The sequence below is a fragment of the Heterodontus francisci genome, chromosome 34 (assembly GCF_036365525.1).
Source record: "Heterodontus francisci isolate sHetFra1 chromosome 34, sHetFra1.hap1, whole genome shotgun sequence".
Classification (NCBI taxonomy): Eukaryota; Metazoa; Chordata; class Chondrichthyes; order Heterodontiformes; family Heterodontidae; genus Heterodontus; species Heterodontus francisci.
Genome location: NC_090404.1, coordinates 3,101,796 through 3,113,979, shown reverse-complemented (window position 1 = coordinate 3,113,979; position 12,184 = coordinate 3,101,796). Strand labels below are relative to the sequence as shown.

The 12,184-nt window shown below is 51.0% G+C and overlaps 1 protein-coding gene across 2 annotated transcripts in view; it reads left to right on the top strand.

Annotated features, from left to right (window-relative positions):
- The first annotated feature begins 743 nt into the window (after positions 1-743).
- Positions 744-12,184, top strand: part of LOC137348916 ((Lyso)-N-acylphosphatidylethanolamine lipase-like) — a 31,458-nt gene continuing 20,017 nt past the window's right edge. For both annotated transcript variants that reach the window (XM_068014151.1, XM_068014150.1), the window contains exons 1-4: positions 744-895; positions 2,843-2,931; positions 9,171-9,546; positions 10,798-10,952. In XM_068014151.1, the coding sequence (XP_067870252.1) occupies positions 873-895; positions 2,843-2,931; positions 9,171-9,546; positions 10,798-10,952 (643 nt within the window). In that variant the 5' untranslated portion in view covers positions 744-872. The remainder of the gene's footprint in view (positions 896-2,842; positions 2,932-9,170; positions 9,547-10,797; positions 10,953-12,184) is intronic.

Sequence of the window (12,184 nt, the reverse complement as noted above, 5' to 3'; positions counted from 1 at the left end):
CTTTTGTTGTACCTTGGCTACTCGCTCCTCCCATGTTTTGGTGCACGCCCCGGCCCTTCCGAACCATATCCCCAGCACCTTCAGGTAGTCTGACCTGACGGTGAAGGGGACAAAGGATCGGTCAGCCCAGTTCCCAAAGAACATGGCCTCGCTCTTGCCGTGGTTAACTTTGGCTCCCGAGGCCAGTTCGAACTGGTCGCAGATGCTCATCAGTCTGCGCACGGACAGCGGATCCGAGCAGAAGACGGCGACGTCATCCATGTACAGGGAGGTTTTGACCTGAGTGCCTCCGCTGCCTGGGATTGTCACCCCTCTTATGCTCGCATCCTTCCTAATAGACTCAGCAAAGGCTTCAATACAGCAAACAAACAAGACCGGGGACAGAGGGCAGCCCTGTCTGACTCCAGATTGGATCGGGAAACTTTCCGATTCCCACCCGTTGATTGACACTGCGCTACTGATGTTTGTGTAGAGCAGCCCATAGAGCACAGACTCCTGTGTTACAGAGCTGCTTGGGATGAACCTCGATAAAAACCACTGCATCTCTTTCTCTCTCTTTTCCCCACCTCTGTCTCATTCTATCTCTCCCTGTACCTTTAAACCTCATCTGTAACTCTGTACCTCAAATCCTCTCTATCTGATTCTCTCTGTCTCTCTCGATTTACCAGCCAGCCCAGTGAGAGGCACTGACTCGTGACCCGTTCTGGCCCCGCCCCCTCATTAACATTCAGGGGGCCCGGTCAGCTGACTGTTGTCAACGTTCCAACCCATTGATACATTGTGTCTCCGTTCTGTCCCATTGATACATTGTGTCTGAGCGTTCCAAAGCCTCTCAAACTCCGGGGGGATTCCTGATCAAAGGCGGAAGCCGAATGGAAGAGGATGCGGAGCAAGTGTGAGTGTCGCTGCTGTCCCATCTTCCGGGTCCTTTCCACTCGGGATCTGCCCGGGAGGAAGAGCCGTTGCCCTGGCCCAGAAATGTTCCTCTCAATCCCCCCCCACCGCCCCTCAATTCCACTCCCCCCCCCCCCCCCCGCCCCTCAATTCCACTCCCCCCCCCGCCCCTCAATTCCACTCCCCCCTTTCCCCCTCAATTTCCCTTTCCCCGTCAATTACCCCCCAATTCCTCCCTAACCCCCTCCCCCTCTCCGGGGCAGCTAAGATCGTGTTCAGAAATCGCAATTATTTACAGGCGGCTTCCTGCCAATTTTTTTTGTCGGTTCAGTCATATCGATTTGATGTCAAAAGCCTGTCAGATTCATGTCGATTTCAAGTTAATAGTCTCAGATTCATGTCAAAAGCCAAGTGGCCTCTTCCTGTGTCAAACTTTATGATTCTAAAGGCCTGTCAGATTCATGTCGCTTTCATGTCGCTTTCATGTCAGTAGCCTGTCAGATTCATGCCAATTTCTTGCTAATATCCTGTCAGTTTTCCATACTTTATGCCCATTTCTTGTCCTTTCCCCATCGGTTTCTGTAGGTTTTTGTTGTCGATTTTATGACAACTCCTTGCCAATTTAGTGTGGCTTCTCCAGCTCAGTCTTTGTGAAACCTGTTCAGTGAGTATTATCAGTTTCCGTTCCTCTCTTTCACTTCCTCCGAGGTGTTTTATTTGAGTGTGTGTGGTGGGGATTTCTACAACTGTGTATGTGGTCCAAAAAGGGATGTTTGGAGAAGTGGAACAATTCAGGAAAGTTCTAGACTGTTTTGGGAACTCGTCAGTAAGTCTTAATGGAGCCAGGTTCACTTTATTTCCTCCCATTTTCCGAGCTTGAAAGCACTGACACTGGCACCTCGTCCAAGTGGCACATGCGTGAGGCCATGCAGCTGTTCAACCATGGGGGCATCACAGCCGAGCCTGATTCTGTCCTTGCCCAACTTTGCAGCAGGATAGTGATCAGCAGGAGTTCCTGGCTGATTTCCCTCCCCTGTCTCCCCCTCCCCAAGCCCAGGGATACAAAGGTTAATACAGTGTTAGCTGGGTGGAGATTCTAAGAAACTGGAATGAATTGGTCATCCGAAAATGTAACCATAACTTGCATTTGTGTAGCACCTTGACGGAAATAATAGGGTGTGGGACTGGAGGAGATTACAGAAATAGGGAGGGGTGTAGAGGCTGGAGGAGATTACAGAGATAGGGAGGGTTATGGGACTGGAGGAGGTTACAGGGATAGGGAGAGGTGTAGGGGCTGGAGGAGGTTACAGAGATAGGGAGGGTTATGGGACTGGAGGAGGTTACAGGGATAGGGAGAGGTGTAGGGGCTGGAGGAGGTTACAGAGATAGGGAGAGGTGTAGGGGCTGGAGGAGGTTACAGAGATAGGGAGGGTTGTGGGACTGGAGGAGGTTACAGAGATAGGGAGGGTTGTGGGACTGGAGGAGGTTACAGAGATAGGGAGGGTTATGGGACTGGAGGAGGTTACAGGGATAGGGAGAGGTGTAGGGGCTGGAGGAGGTTACAGGGATAGGGAGAGGTGTAGGGGCTGGAGGAGATTACAGAGATAGGGAGAGGTGTAGGGGCTGGAGGAGGTTACAGGGATAGGGAGAGGTGTAGGGGCTGGAGGAGGTTACAGGGATAGGGAGGGTTGTGGGACTGGAGGAGGTTACAGGGATAGCGAGGGGTGTAGGGACTGGAGGAGGTTACAGGGATAGGGAGGGTTGTGGGACTGGAGGAGGTTATAGGGATAGGGAGGGGAGCCTCTCTTCCCCACCTCTCCTCCCCCCCCTTTCCCTCGCTCTCTCCTCGCAAATCCCTCTTCCTGGTCTCTCACTGGTCACTGTCAGGAGGGTCCCGCGGTTTATGCCAAATCTCCACGGTTACCACGTGCTCTCCGTTCTCTCCTAGGACCCAGAGTTGGTTGTCTAGCTGGTTGCCTGCCTGGTGCCCCACCTCCATGGCACAGCTGAAGGCTGTCGAAGCCCGGATCCTGGCAGGTAAGACGTTCAAAGTTTGGATCCTTTCTTTGTTCACTTACAACAACAACTTGCACCTTCAGTGGAGAATAACATCCCCCAAGGTGTTTCATGGGAGATGCCCTGAATTCGGGAGGAAAATTAGAAAAAGTGATTTTTTTTCTTTAATTGGTGAGAAACAGGGAAGTGTTGATATTTAGAGGGACCTGGGTGTTATTGTACACAAATCACAGAAAGTTAACATGCAGGTGCAGCAAGCAATTGGGAAAGTAAATGGTATGTTTTCCTTCAGATCAATCCCTTCGAATTCAGCAAAGGAGGACCAAGGGATTGATTAAGAAGGGGAAAATAGAGTACGAGAGTAAGCTTGCAGGGAACATAAACACTGACTGTAAAAGTTTCTATAGGTAGGTGAAGAGAAAAGGATTGGTGAAGATAAATATAGATCCCTTACAGTCAGAGACAGGGGAATTTATTATGGGGAACAAAGAAATGGCTGACCAACTAAATGCATACTTTGGTTCAGTCTTCACAAAGGAGGACACAAATATCATACCAGAAATGTTGGGGAACACAGGGCTTAGTGAGAGAGAGGAACTGAAAGAAATCAGTATTAGTAGAGAGATGGTGTTGGGGAAATTGATGGGATTGAAGGCCGATAAATCCCCAGGGCCTGATAATCTACACCCCAGAGTACTTAAGGAAGTGGCCCTAGAAATAGTGGATGCATTGGTGGTCATCTTCTAAGATTCTATAGACTCTGGAACAGTTCCGACAGATTGGAGGGTAGCTAATGTAACCCCACTATTTATCGAGGGAGGTAGAGAGAAAGCAGGGAATTATAGACCAGTCAGCCTGACGTCAGTAATGGAGAAAATTCTGGAGTCCATTATAAAAGATTTTATAGCAGAGCACTTGGAGAACAGTGATAGAATCAGGCAGAGTCAGCATGGATTTACAAAAGGGAAATCATGCTTGACAAATCTACTGGAATTCTTTGAGGATGTAACCAGTAGAGTTGATGAGGAGGAGCCAGTGGATGTGGTTTATTTGGACTTTTAGAAGGCTTTCGACAAAGTCCCACATAAGAGATTAGCGTGTAAAATTAAAGCGCTTGGGATTGGGGGTAGTGTATTGCGATGGATAGAAAATTGGTTGGCAGACAGGAAACTAAGGATAGGGATAAATGGGTCTTTTTCCGAATGACAGGCAGTGACTAGTGGGGTACCGCAGGGATCTGTGCTCGGACCCCAGCTATTCACAATATACATTAATGATTTAGATGAGGGAACTAAATGTAATTTCTCCACATTTGCAGATGACACAAAACTGGGTGGGGGGTGAGTTGTGAGGAGGATGCAGAGAGGCTTCAGGGTAATTTGGATAAGTTGAGTGAGTGGGCTAATGCATGGCAGATGCAGTATAATGTGGATAAATGTGAGGTTATCCACTTTGGTAGCAAAAACAGGAAGGCAGATTCTTATCTGAATGGCTATAAACTGAGAGAGGGGAATATGCAGCGAGACCTGGGTGTTCTCATACACTAGTCGCTGAAGGTAAGCATGCAGGTGCAACAGGCGGTAAAAAGGGCAAATGGTATGTTGGCCTTCATAGCGAGAGGATTCGAGTACAGGAGCAGGGATGTCTTGCTGCAATTATACAGGGCCTTGGTGAGGCCACACCTGGAATATTGTGTGCAGTTTTGGTCTCCTTACCTAAGGAAGGATGTTCTTGTCTTGGAAGGAGTGCAATGAAGGTTCGCTAGATTGACTTCAGGGATGAGGGGATTGTCCTATGAGACATTGAGTAGAATGGGCCTATCTACCCTCGAGTTCAGAAGAATGAGAGGTGATATCATTGAAATATAAAGACTCTTAAGGGGCCTGATAGAGTAGATACTGAGGGGCTGTTTCCCATGGCCGGGAAGTCACAAACTAGGGGACATAGTCTCAGAATAAAAGGTCAGTCATTCAGGACCGAAAAGTGGAGAAATTCCTTCACTCAAAGGGTTGTGGATCTTTGGAATCCTCTACCCCTCAGTCATTGAGTATATTCAAGACAGAGATCAATAGATTTGTGGGGATTAAGGGATAGTGTAGGAAGGTTAAAGGTCAGTCATGATCATATTAAATGGTGGAGTAGGCTCAAAGGGCCGAATGGCCTACTCCTTCTCCTATTTCTTATGTTCTTATCTTATCCCATGGGAATAACTGCAGCAGTTTGTCTTTGATACTCTATCCACCTAATGGACTTCATGCCCTCCTCACCTGTCTCCAATGCTTGGTTCCCTCCTATTCCTCATCGACATGCTGCCCCTCGGCGACATCATCTGAAAACACAGCATCAGTTTACACATGTACACTGAAGACACCCATCTCTACCTTAACCACCACCTCTCTCGGACCCTCTGTTGTCTCTAAACTCTCTGTTTGCTTGTCCGACAGCCAGTACTGCATGAATGGAAATTTCTTCCAGTGAAATATTGGGAAAACCAAAACCATCGTCTTCGGACCCCACCAAAGACTCCGTTCCCCCTTCACTGACTCTATCCCTCTCCCTGGTAACTCTCTGAGGCTGAGCCAGATTCTCGGCAACCTTGGTGTCACATTTGACCCCCAGTTGAACATCTGACCACATATCAGAGCCATGACTTAGATCGACCTCCATAACATCACCCACCTCCCAGCTTCAGCTCATCTGCTGCTGGGACCCTCGTTCCTGCCTTTGTTACCTCTAGACTTGACTATCCCTGCCTGGTCACCCACATTCTACCCTCTGTAACCATCTGCACATCTTAAACTCTGTTGTTCGTGTCCTAACTCACACTGAGTCCCGTTCCCCCTATCACCCCCTGTGCTCACTGACCTACACTGGCTCCCGGTCAAGCAACACCTCGATATTGGAGCTTAAGGCCCAGGTGGCTGAAGGCACGGCCACCAACCGGAGAGGCAGGAATTTGAGGAGATTACAGAGATAGGGAGGGGTGAAGGGACTGGAGGAGGTTACAGAGATAGGGAGGGGTGTAGGGACTGGAGGGGATGACAGAGATAGGGAGGGGTGAAGGGACTGGAGGAGGTTACAGAGATAGGGAGGGGTGTAGAGGCTGGAGGAGATTACAGAGATAGCGAGGGGTGTAGGGACTGGAGGAGGTTACAGAGATAGGGAGGGGTGTAGAGGCTGGAGGAGATTACAGAGATAGCGAGGGGTGTAGGGACTGGAGGAGGTTACAGAGATAGGGAGGGGTGTAGAGGCTGGAGGAGATTACAGAGATAGCGAGGGGTGTAGGGACTGGAGGAGGTTACAGAGATAGGGAGGGGTGTAGGGGCTGGAGGAGATTAGAGATGGCTTACCGGTCGAGTTGTACTCGGCCCTGTGGGACTGGGTCGGCCCTGACCTGCTGGAAGTATACGAGAGTATGCTCCTGGCCGGCAGCATGTCAGAATCCATGAGGAAAGGCATCATCACCCTCATTTACAAGTGGAAGGGGGAAGAGGGCAGAAATCAGAAATTGGCGGCCCATCTCACTGCTTAATGTTGATTACAAGATTCTGTCCAAAGTCATAGCCAGTCGAATCAAGTCTGCTCTGGAGTTGGTGATTCACCCTGATCAGACCTGTACTGTACCCGGCAGGAAGATCTCTGATAGTCTCGCGCTACTCAGGGATACGATCGCCTACGTACGGGACAGGAGGGTGGACACCTGCCTCATCAGCCTGGACCAGGAGAAGGCTTTTGACAGGATATCGCACACCTACATGATGGACGTGCTTTCCAAAGTGGGGTTTGGGGAGGGAATCTGCAATTGGATCAAACTGCTCTACACAAACATCAGTAGCGCAGTCTCAATCAATGGGTGGGAATCGGAAAGTTTCCCGATTCAATCTGGAGTCAGACAGGGCTGTCCTCTCTCCCCTGTCTTGTTTGTTTGCTGTATTGAACCCTTTGCTGAGTCTATTAGGAAGGATGCGAGCATAAGAGGGGTGACAATCCCAGTCAGTGGAGGCACTCAGGTTAAAACCTCCCTGTACATGGATGATGTCGCCGTTTTCTGCTCGGATCCGCTGTCCGTGCGCAGACTGATGAGCATCTGCGACCAGTTCGAACTGGCCTCGGGAGCCAAAGTTAACCACGGCAAGAGCGAGGCCATGTTCTTTGGGAACTGGGCTGACCGATCCTTTGTCCCCTTCACCGTCAGGTCAGATTACCTGAAGGTGCTGGGGATATGGTTCGGAAGGGCCGGGGCGTGCACCAAAACCTGGGAGGAGCGAGTAGCCAAGGTACGACAAAAGTTGGGCATGTGGGGGCAGAGATCTCTCTCCATTGTGGGTAAGAACCTGGTCATCAGGTGCGAGGCGCTCACGTTGTTGCTCTACGTGGCGCAGGTCTGGCCCATACCCCACTCCTGCGCCGTGGCAGTCACCCGAGCCATTTTCCGCTTCATCTGGGGATCTAAAATGGACCGGGTCCGGAGGGACACGATGTTCAAATCTCTGGACAAGGGTGGGAAAAATGTACCCAACGTGGCCCTCATCCTGATGACCACCTTCGTGTGCGGCTGCATCAAGCTGTGTGTAGACCTCCAGTACGCAAACTCCAAGTGTCACTACGTGCTGAGGTTCTATCTGTCCCCGGTATTGCGAAGGATGGGCCTGGTCACATTGCCACGGAACGCTCCATGCAGTTGCACTGTGCTGTACCACCTATCCTTCGTGGAGCAGTTTCTGCGGGAAAACGCCTTTGACCACCGGTCCATCAGGCAGTGATCTGCACGGATTGTCCTCAAGGCCCTACGGGAAAAGGAGACGGTGGATCCTGTCGGATGGTTCCCCGAGCAGACCGTCAAAGTCATTTGGCGGAATGCCTCATCACCAGAAGTTTCAAACAAGCACCAAGACGTAGCTTGGCTGGTGGTGAGAAGGGCCCTCCCCGTCAGATCCTTCCTGCACGCCCAAAGTCTCGCCCCCTCTGCACAATGCCCCCGTGGTGGCTGTGGTGGGGAAGAGACGGTTGCCCACCTCCTCCTGGAATGTGTCTTTGCAAAGCAGGTGTGGAAAGAGATGCAGTGGTTTTTGTCAAGGTTCATCCCAAGCAGCTCTGTAACACAGGAGTCTGTGCTCTACGGGCTGTTCCCAGGGACGCACACTGAGACAAACACCAACTGCTGCTGGAGGACTATCAATTCGGTGAAAGACGCCCTTTGGTCTGCCCGAAACTTGCTGGTCTTCCAGCGCAAAGAGTTGTCCACCACCGAATGTTGCAGACTGGCACATTCCAACGTCCAGGACTACTGAGGGACGCACTAAAGCTTGGGGCAGCCGCAGCAAAGGCTCAATGGGGATAGACCACTGTGTAAGGTCCCCCCACCAAGCTGGACTGAGGGGCTGGATCCATGGGAAACCCCTCGAACTGTATCCAGAAAATTTTGTCTCGTGTCAAATGTAAAAATGTATATGGCCTGACAAATGTGAAATGGAAGGGTTGTGAGGCAACTCATGATTGAACAGAAGGTAACTGATCATCTTTGCACTGTTTGTATTTTTTGACTTGGTGCTGTTTGAAACTGTTTGGGAATGTAATTTTTTTTTACAGATTTTTATGAATAAAGTATATTTTGGAAATAAAAAAAAAAGTTCAGAGAAGGTTCACTGGGCTGATTCCTGGGATGAGGGGTTTGTATTAAGAGGAAAGGTTGAGCAGGTTGGGTCTGTACTCTGGAGTTTCGAGGATTGAGAGCTGATCTGATTGAAACATATGATTCTGAGGGAGGTTGACAGGGTAGATACAGAGAGGGTGTTTCCCTTCATGGGGGAATCTAGTATTAGGCAGTAGAGTTTCAAATGAAGGAGTCTCCCATTTAAGATGGAGATGAGGAAGAATTTCTTCTCTCAAATGGTCATTAGTGTTTGGAATTTTCTTCCCCAGCGAGCAGTGAGGCTGGGTCAGGAATATGTACAAGGCTGTGTTAGACAGATCTTTGATTGACAAGGGAGTCAAGGGTTATGGGGGGCCAGCAGGAAAGTGGAGTTAAGTCTGCAATCAGACCAGCCATGATCTTATTGAATGGCGGAGCAGGATCGAGGGGCTGAATGGCCTCATCCTGCTCCTATTTCCTATGTTTTCCCTCTCTCCCTCCCTTCCTCTCTCTCTCTCTCTCTCCCTCCCCCTCTCTCTAGTGCCGACCACACTGTTATCCCTCTAACCACTCACTGTGTTATGTTGTGTTATCCCTGCACCCCCTACCCCCCCCCCACCCCTTCCAGGTATCAAGACACGTTTCGAGTCGCGCTACGTCACGTTGCCGAGCGACCACCGGATCTGGACCCTGAGCCTGAGCCCGCAGTACGGGAACAGAAGCACGCCCCTGGTGCTGGTGCACGGCTTTGGGGGGGGCGTGGGGCTGTGGGTGCAGAACCTGGAGTCTCTGAGCCTCCGACGGCCACTCCACGCCTTCGACCTGCTGGGCTTCGGTCGCAGCTCCCGGCCCACCTTCCCCAGCGAGCCCGAGGCCGTGGAGGCCGAGTTTGTCCGCTCCATCGAGGACTGGAGGGCCCAGTTGGGTTTGAGGGACATGATCCTGTTGGGCCACAGCCTGGGCGGTTACCTGGCAGCCAGCTACACCATCAAGCACCCTGAGAGGTGAGGAGGAGGTCAGAGGGGGGGGGGGTGGTTGGTGGTGAGGAGGTCAAAGAGAATGCAAGAAGGTCAAAGGGGAGGGGTTGATGCAAGGTGTTTAATGGGTGGGGGATTTTGGGGAAGAACCGCGTTCTCTCACCGCCTGGCGATCTCTGCCCTCAAACATTGTGTCAACACTCACTCCTCTGAGTCAGAATGTTGTGGGTTCAAGGTTCAACCCAGACGCATCATCCAGGTCAATGTTTACCCCCGGTGCCCATAACTGTCGGAGGGTCAGTACTGAGGGAGTGCCGCACTGTCGGACGGTCAGGACCGAGGGAGCGCCGCACTGTTGGAGGGTCAGTACTGAGGGAGTGCCGCACTGTCGGAGGGTCAGTACTGAGGGAGTGCCGCACTGTCGGAGGGTCACGACTGAGGGAGTGCTGCACTGTCGGAGGGTCAGTACTGGGGGAGTGCTGCACTGTCAGAGGGTCACGACTGAGGGAGTGCTGCACTGTCGGAGGGTCAGTACTGAGGGAGTGCCGCACTGTCGGACGGTCAGGACCGAGGGAGCGCCGCACTGTTGGAGGGTCAGTACTGAGGGAGTGCCGCACTGTCGGAGGGTCAGTACTGAGGGAGTGCCGCACTGTCGGAGGGTCACGACTGAGGGAGCGCCGCACTGTCGGAGGGTCACGACTGAGGGAGCGCCGCACTGTCGGAGGGTCAGTACTGAGGGAGTGCCACACTGTCGGAGGGTCAGGACCGAGGGAGCGCCGCACTGTTGGAGGGTCAGTACTGAGGGAGTGCCGCACTGTCGGAGGGTCAGTACTGAGGGAGTGCTGCTCTGTTGGAGGGTCAGTACTGAGGGAGTGCTGCTCTGTTGGAGGGTCAGTACTGAGGGAGTGCTGCACTGTCGGAGGGTCAGTACTGGGGGAGTGCTGCACTGTCAGAGGTGCTGTCTTTCAGGCGGGGACATTAAAGCATGGCTCCCCCATTTGCTCTCTTGGTTGGGTGTTTTCGGTGCTGTATCAGTGTTGGGAGGAGCAGCCAGACTGTATCCTGGTGTCTATGGACCAATATTTATCCCTCAGCCAACATCACACATGATGTGGCCATTTTACCTCATTGCTCCTTGTGGGATCTTGCTGTGCACAAATTGGTTGCCCCTTTTCCCTGGTGTGTACAGTTGTGAGAACAGCAGTACTTCATTGGGTGTAACGGTGTCGGGGATCTCATCGCCTGTTGGAAACACACATCTTTATCTCTTGGACACAGAGTGAAGCATCTCATCCTCGTCGATCCGTGGGGTTTCCCAGAGCGACCGGCCGACCTATCAGAGACCTGGAAGCCCCCCATGTGGGTGAAGGCTGCTGCCACCATCCTGGGCCGTTTCAACTTCCTGGCTGTGCTTAGGGCAGCAGGACCATGGGGTAAGGGAGCGTCTTCAATATACACAGTGCAGGAAGGGAGTGTCCACAATTAACACTGTGCAATAAGGGGGCTCCTACAGTTTACATGCTGTGCAGTAAGAGAGCGTCTACAATTTACACTCTGTGCAGTCAGGGAGCATCTGTAATTTAAACACTGTGCAGTGTGGGAGAGTCTGCAATTTACACTGTGCAGTAAGGGAGCATCTACAACTTGCACAGTGCAGAAAAGGAGTGTCTACAATTTACAGGCTAAGCCATCAGGGAACACCTACAATTTACACAGTGCAGTAAGGGAGCGTCTACAATTTACACAGTGCAGTAAGGGAGCGTCTACAATTTACACAGTGCAGTAAGGGAGCGTCTACAATTTACACAGTGCAGTAAGGGAGCATCTACAATTTACACAGTGCAGTAAGGGAGTGTCTACAATTTACACTCTGTGCCATAAGGGAGCGTTTACAATTTACACTCTGTGCCATAAGGGAGCGTTTACAATTTACACTCTGTGCCGTAAGGGAGCATTTACAATTTACACTCTGTGCAGTAAGGGAGCGTCTACAATTTACACAGTGCAGTAAGGGAGCGTCTACAATTTACACAGTGCAGTAAGGGAGTGACTACAATTTACACTCTGTGCCGTAAGGGAGCGTTTACAATTTACACCCTGTGCAGTAAGGGAGCGTCTACAATTTACACAGTGCAGTAAGGGAGCGACTACAATTTACATTCTGTGCCGTAAGGGAGCGTTTACAATTTACACTCTGTGCCGTAAGGGAGCGTTTACAATTTACACTGTGCAGTAAGGGAGCATCTGCAATTTACACAATGAAGATTAAACAAGATGTCCCAATTTACCATGTAGAATAAGCAAAAAGGGACTGAATACATTTACACTCCAAGATCACATCCAGTGAGAATGCGACCATCCTTATTTCACACCCAGTGAGTAAGGGAACGTCCCATGTTTCATACCCAGCAAGTTGGGGACCATCCTTATTTCACTCCCAGTGAGTAATTGACAGGCTGCATTTCACACCCAGTGAGTAAGGGACCATCTTTATTTTAAACAGTGAGTAAGCGATTGTCCGTGTTTCACTCCCAGGGAGTAAGGGACCGTTGGGATTTGCACTTAGTGGGAAAGGGACCATCTGTGTTTCACACACAGTGATTAAGGGACTGTCCGTGTTTCACACCCAGTGAGTAAGGGACAATCTGCGTTTCAGACCCATTGA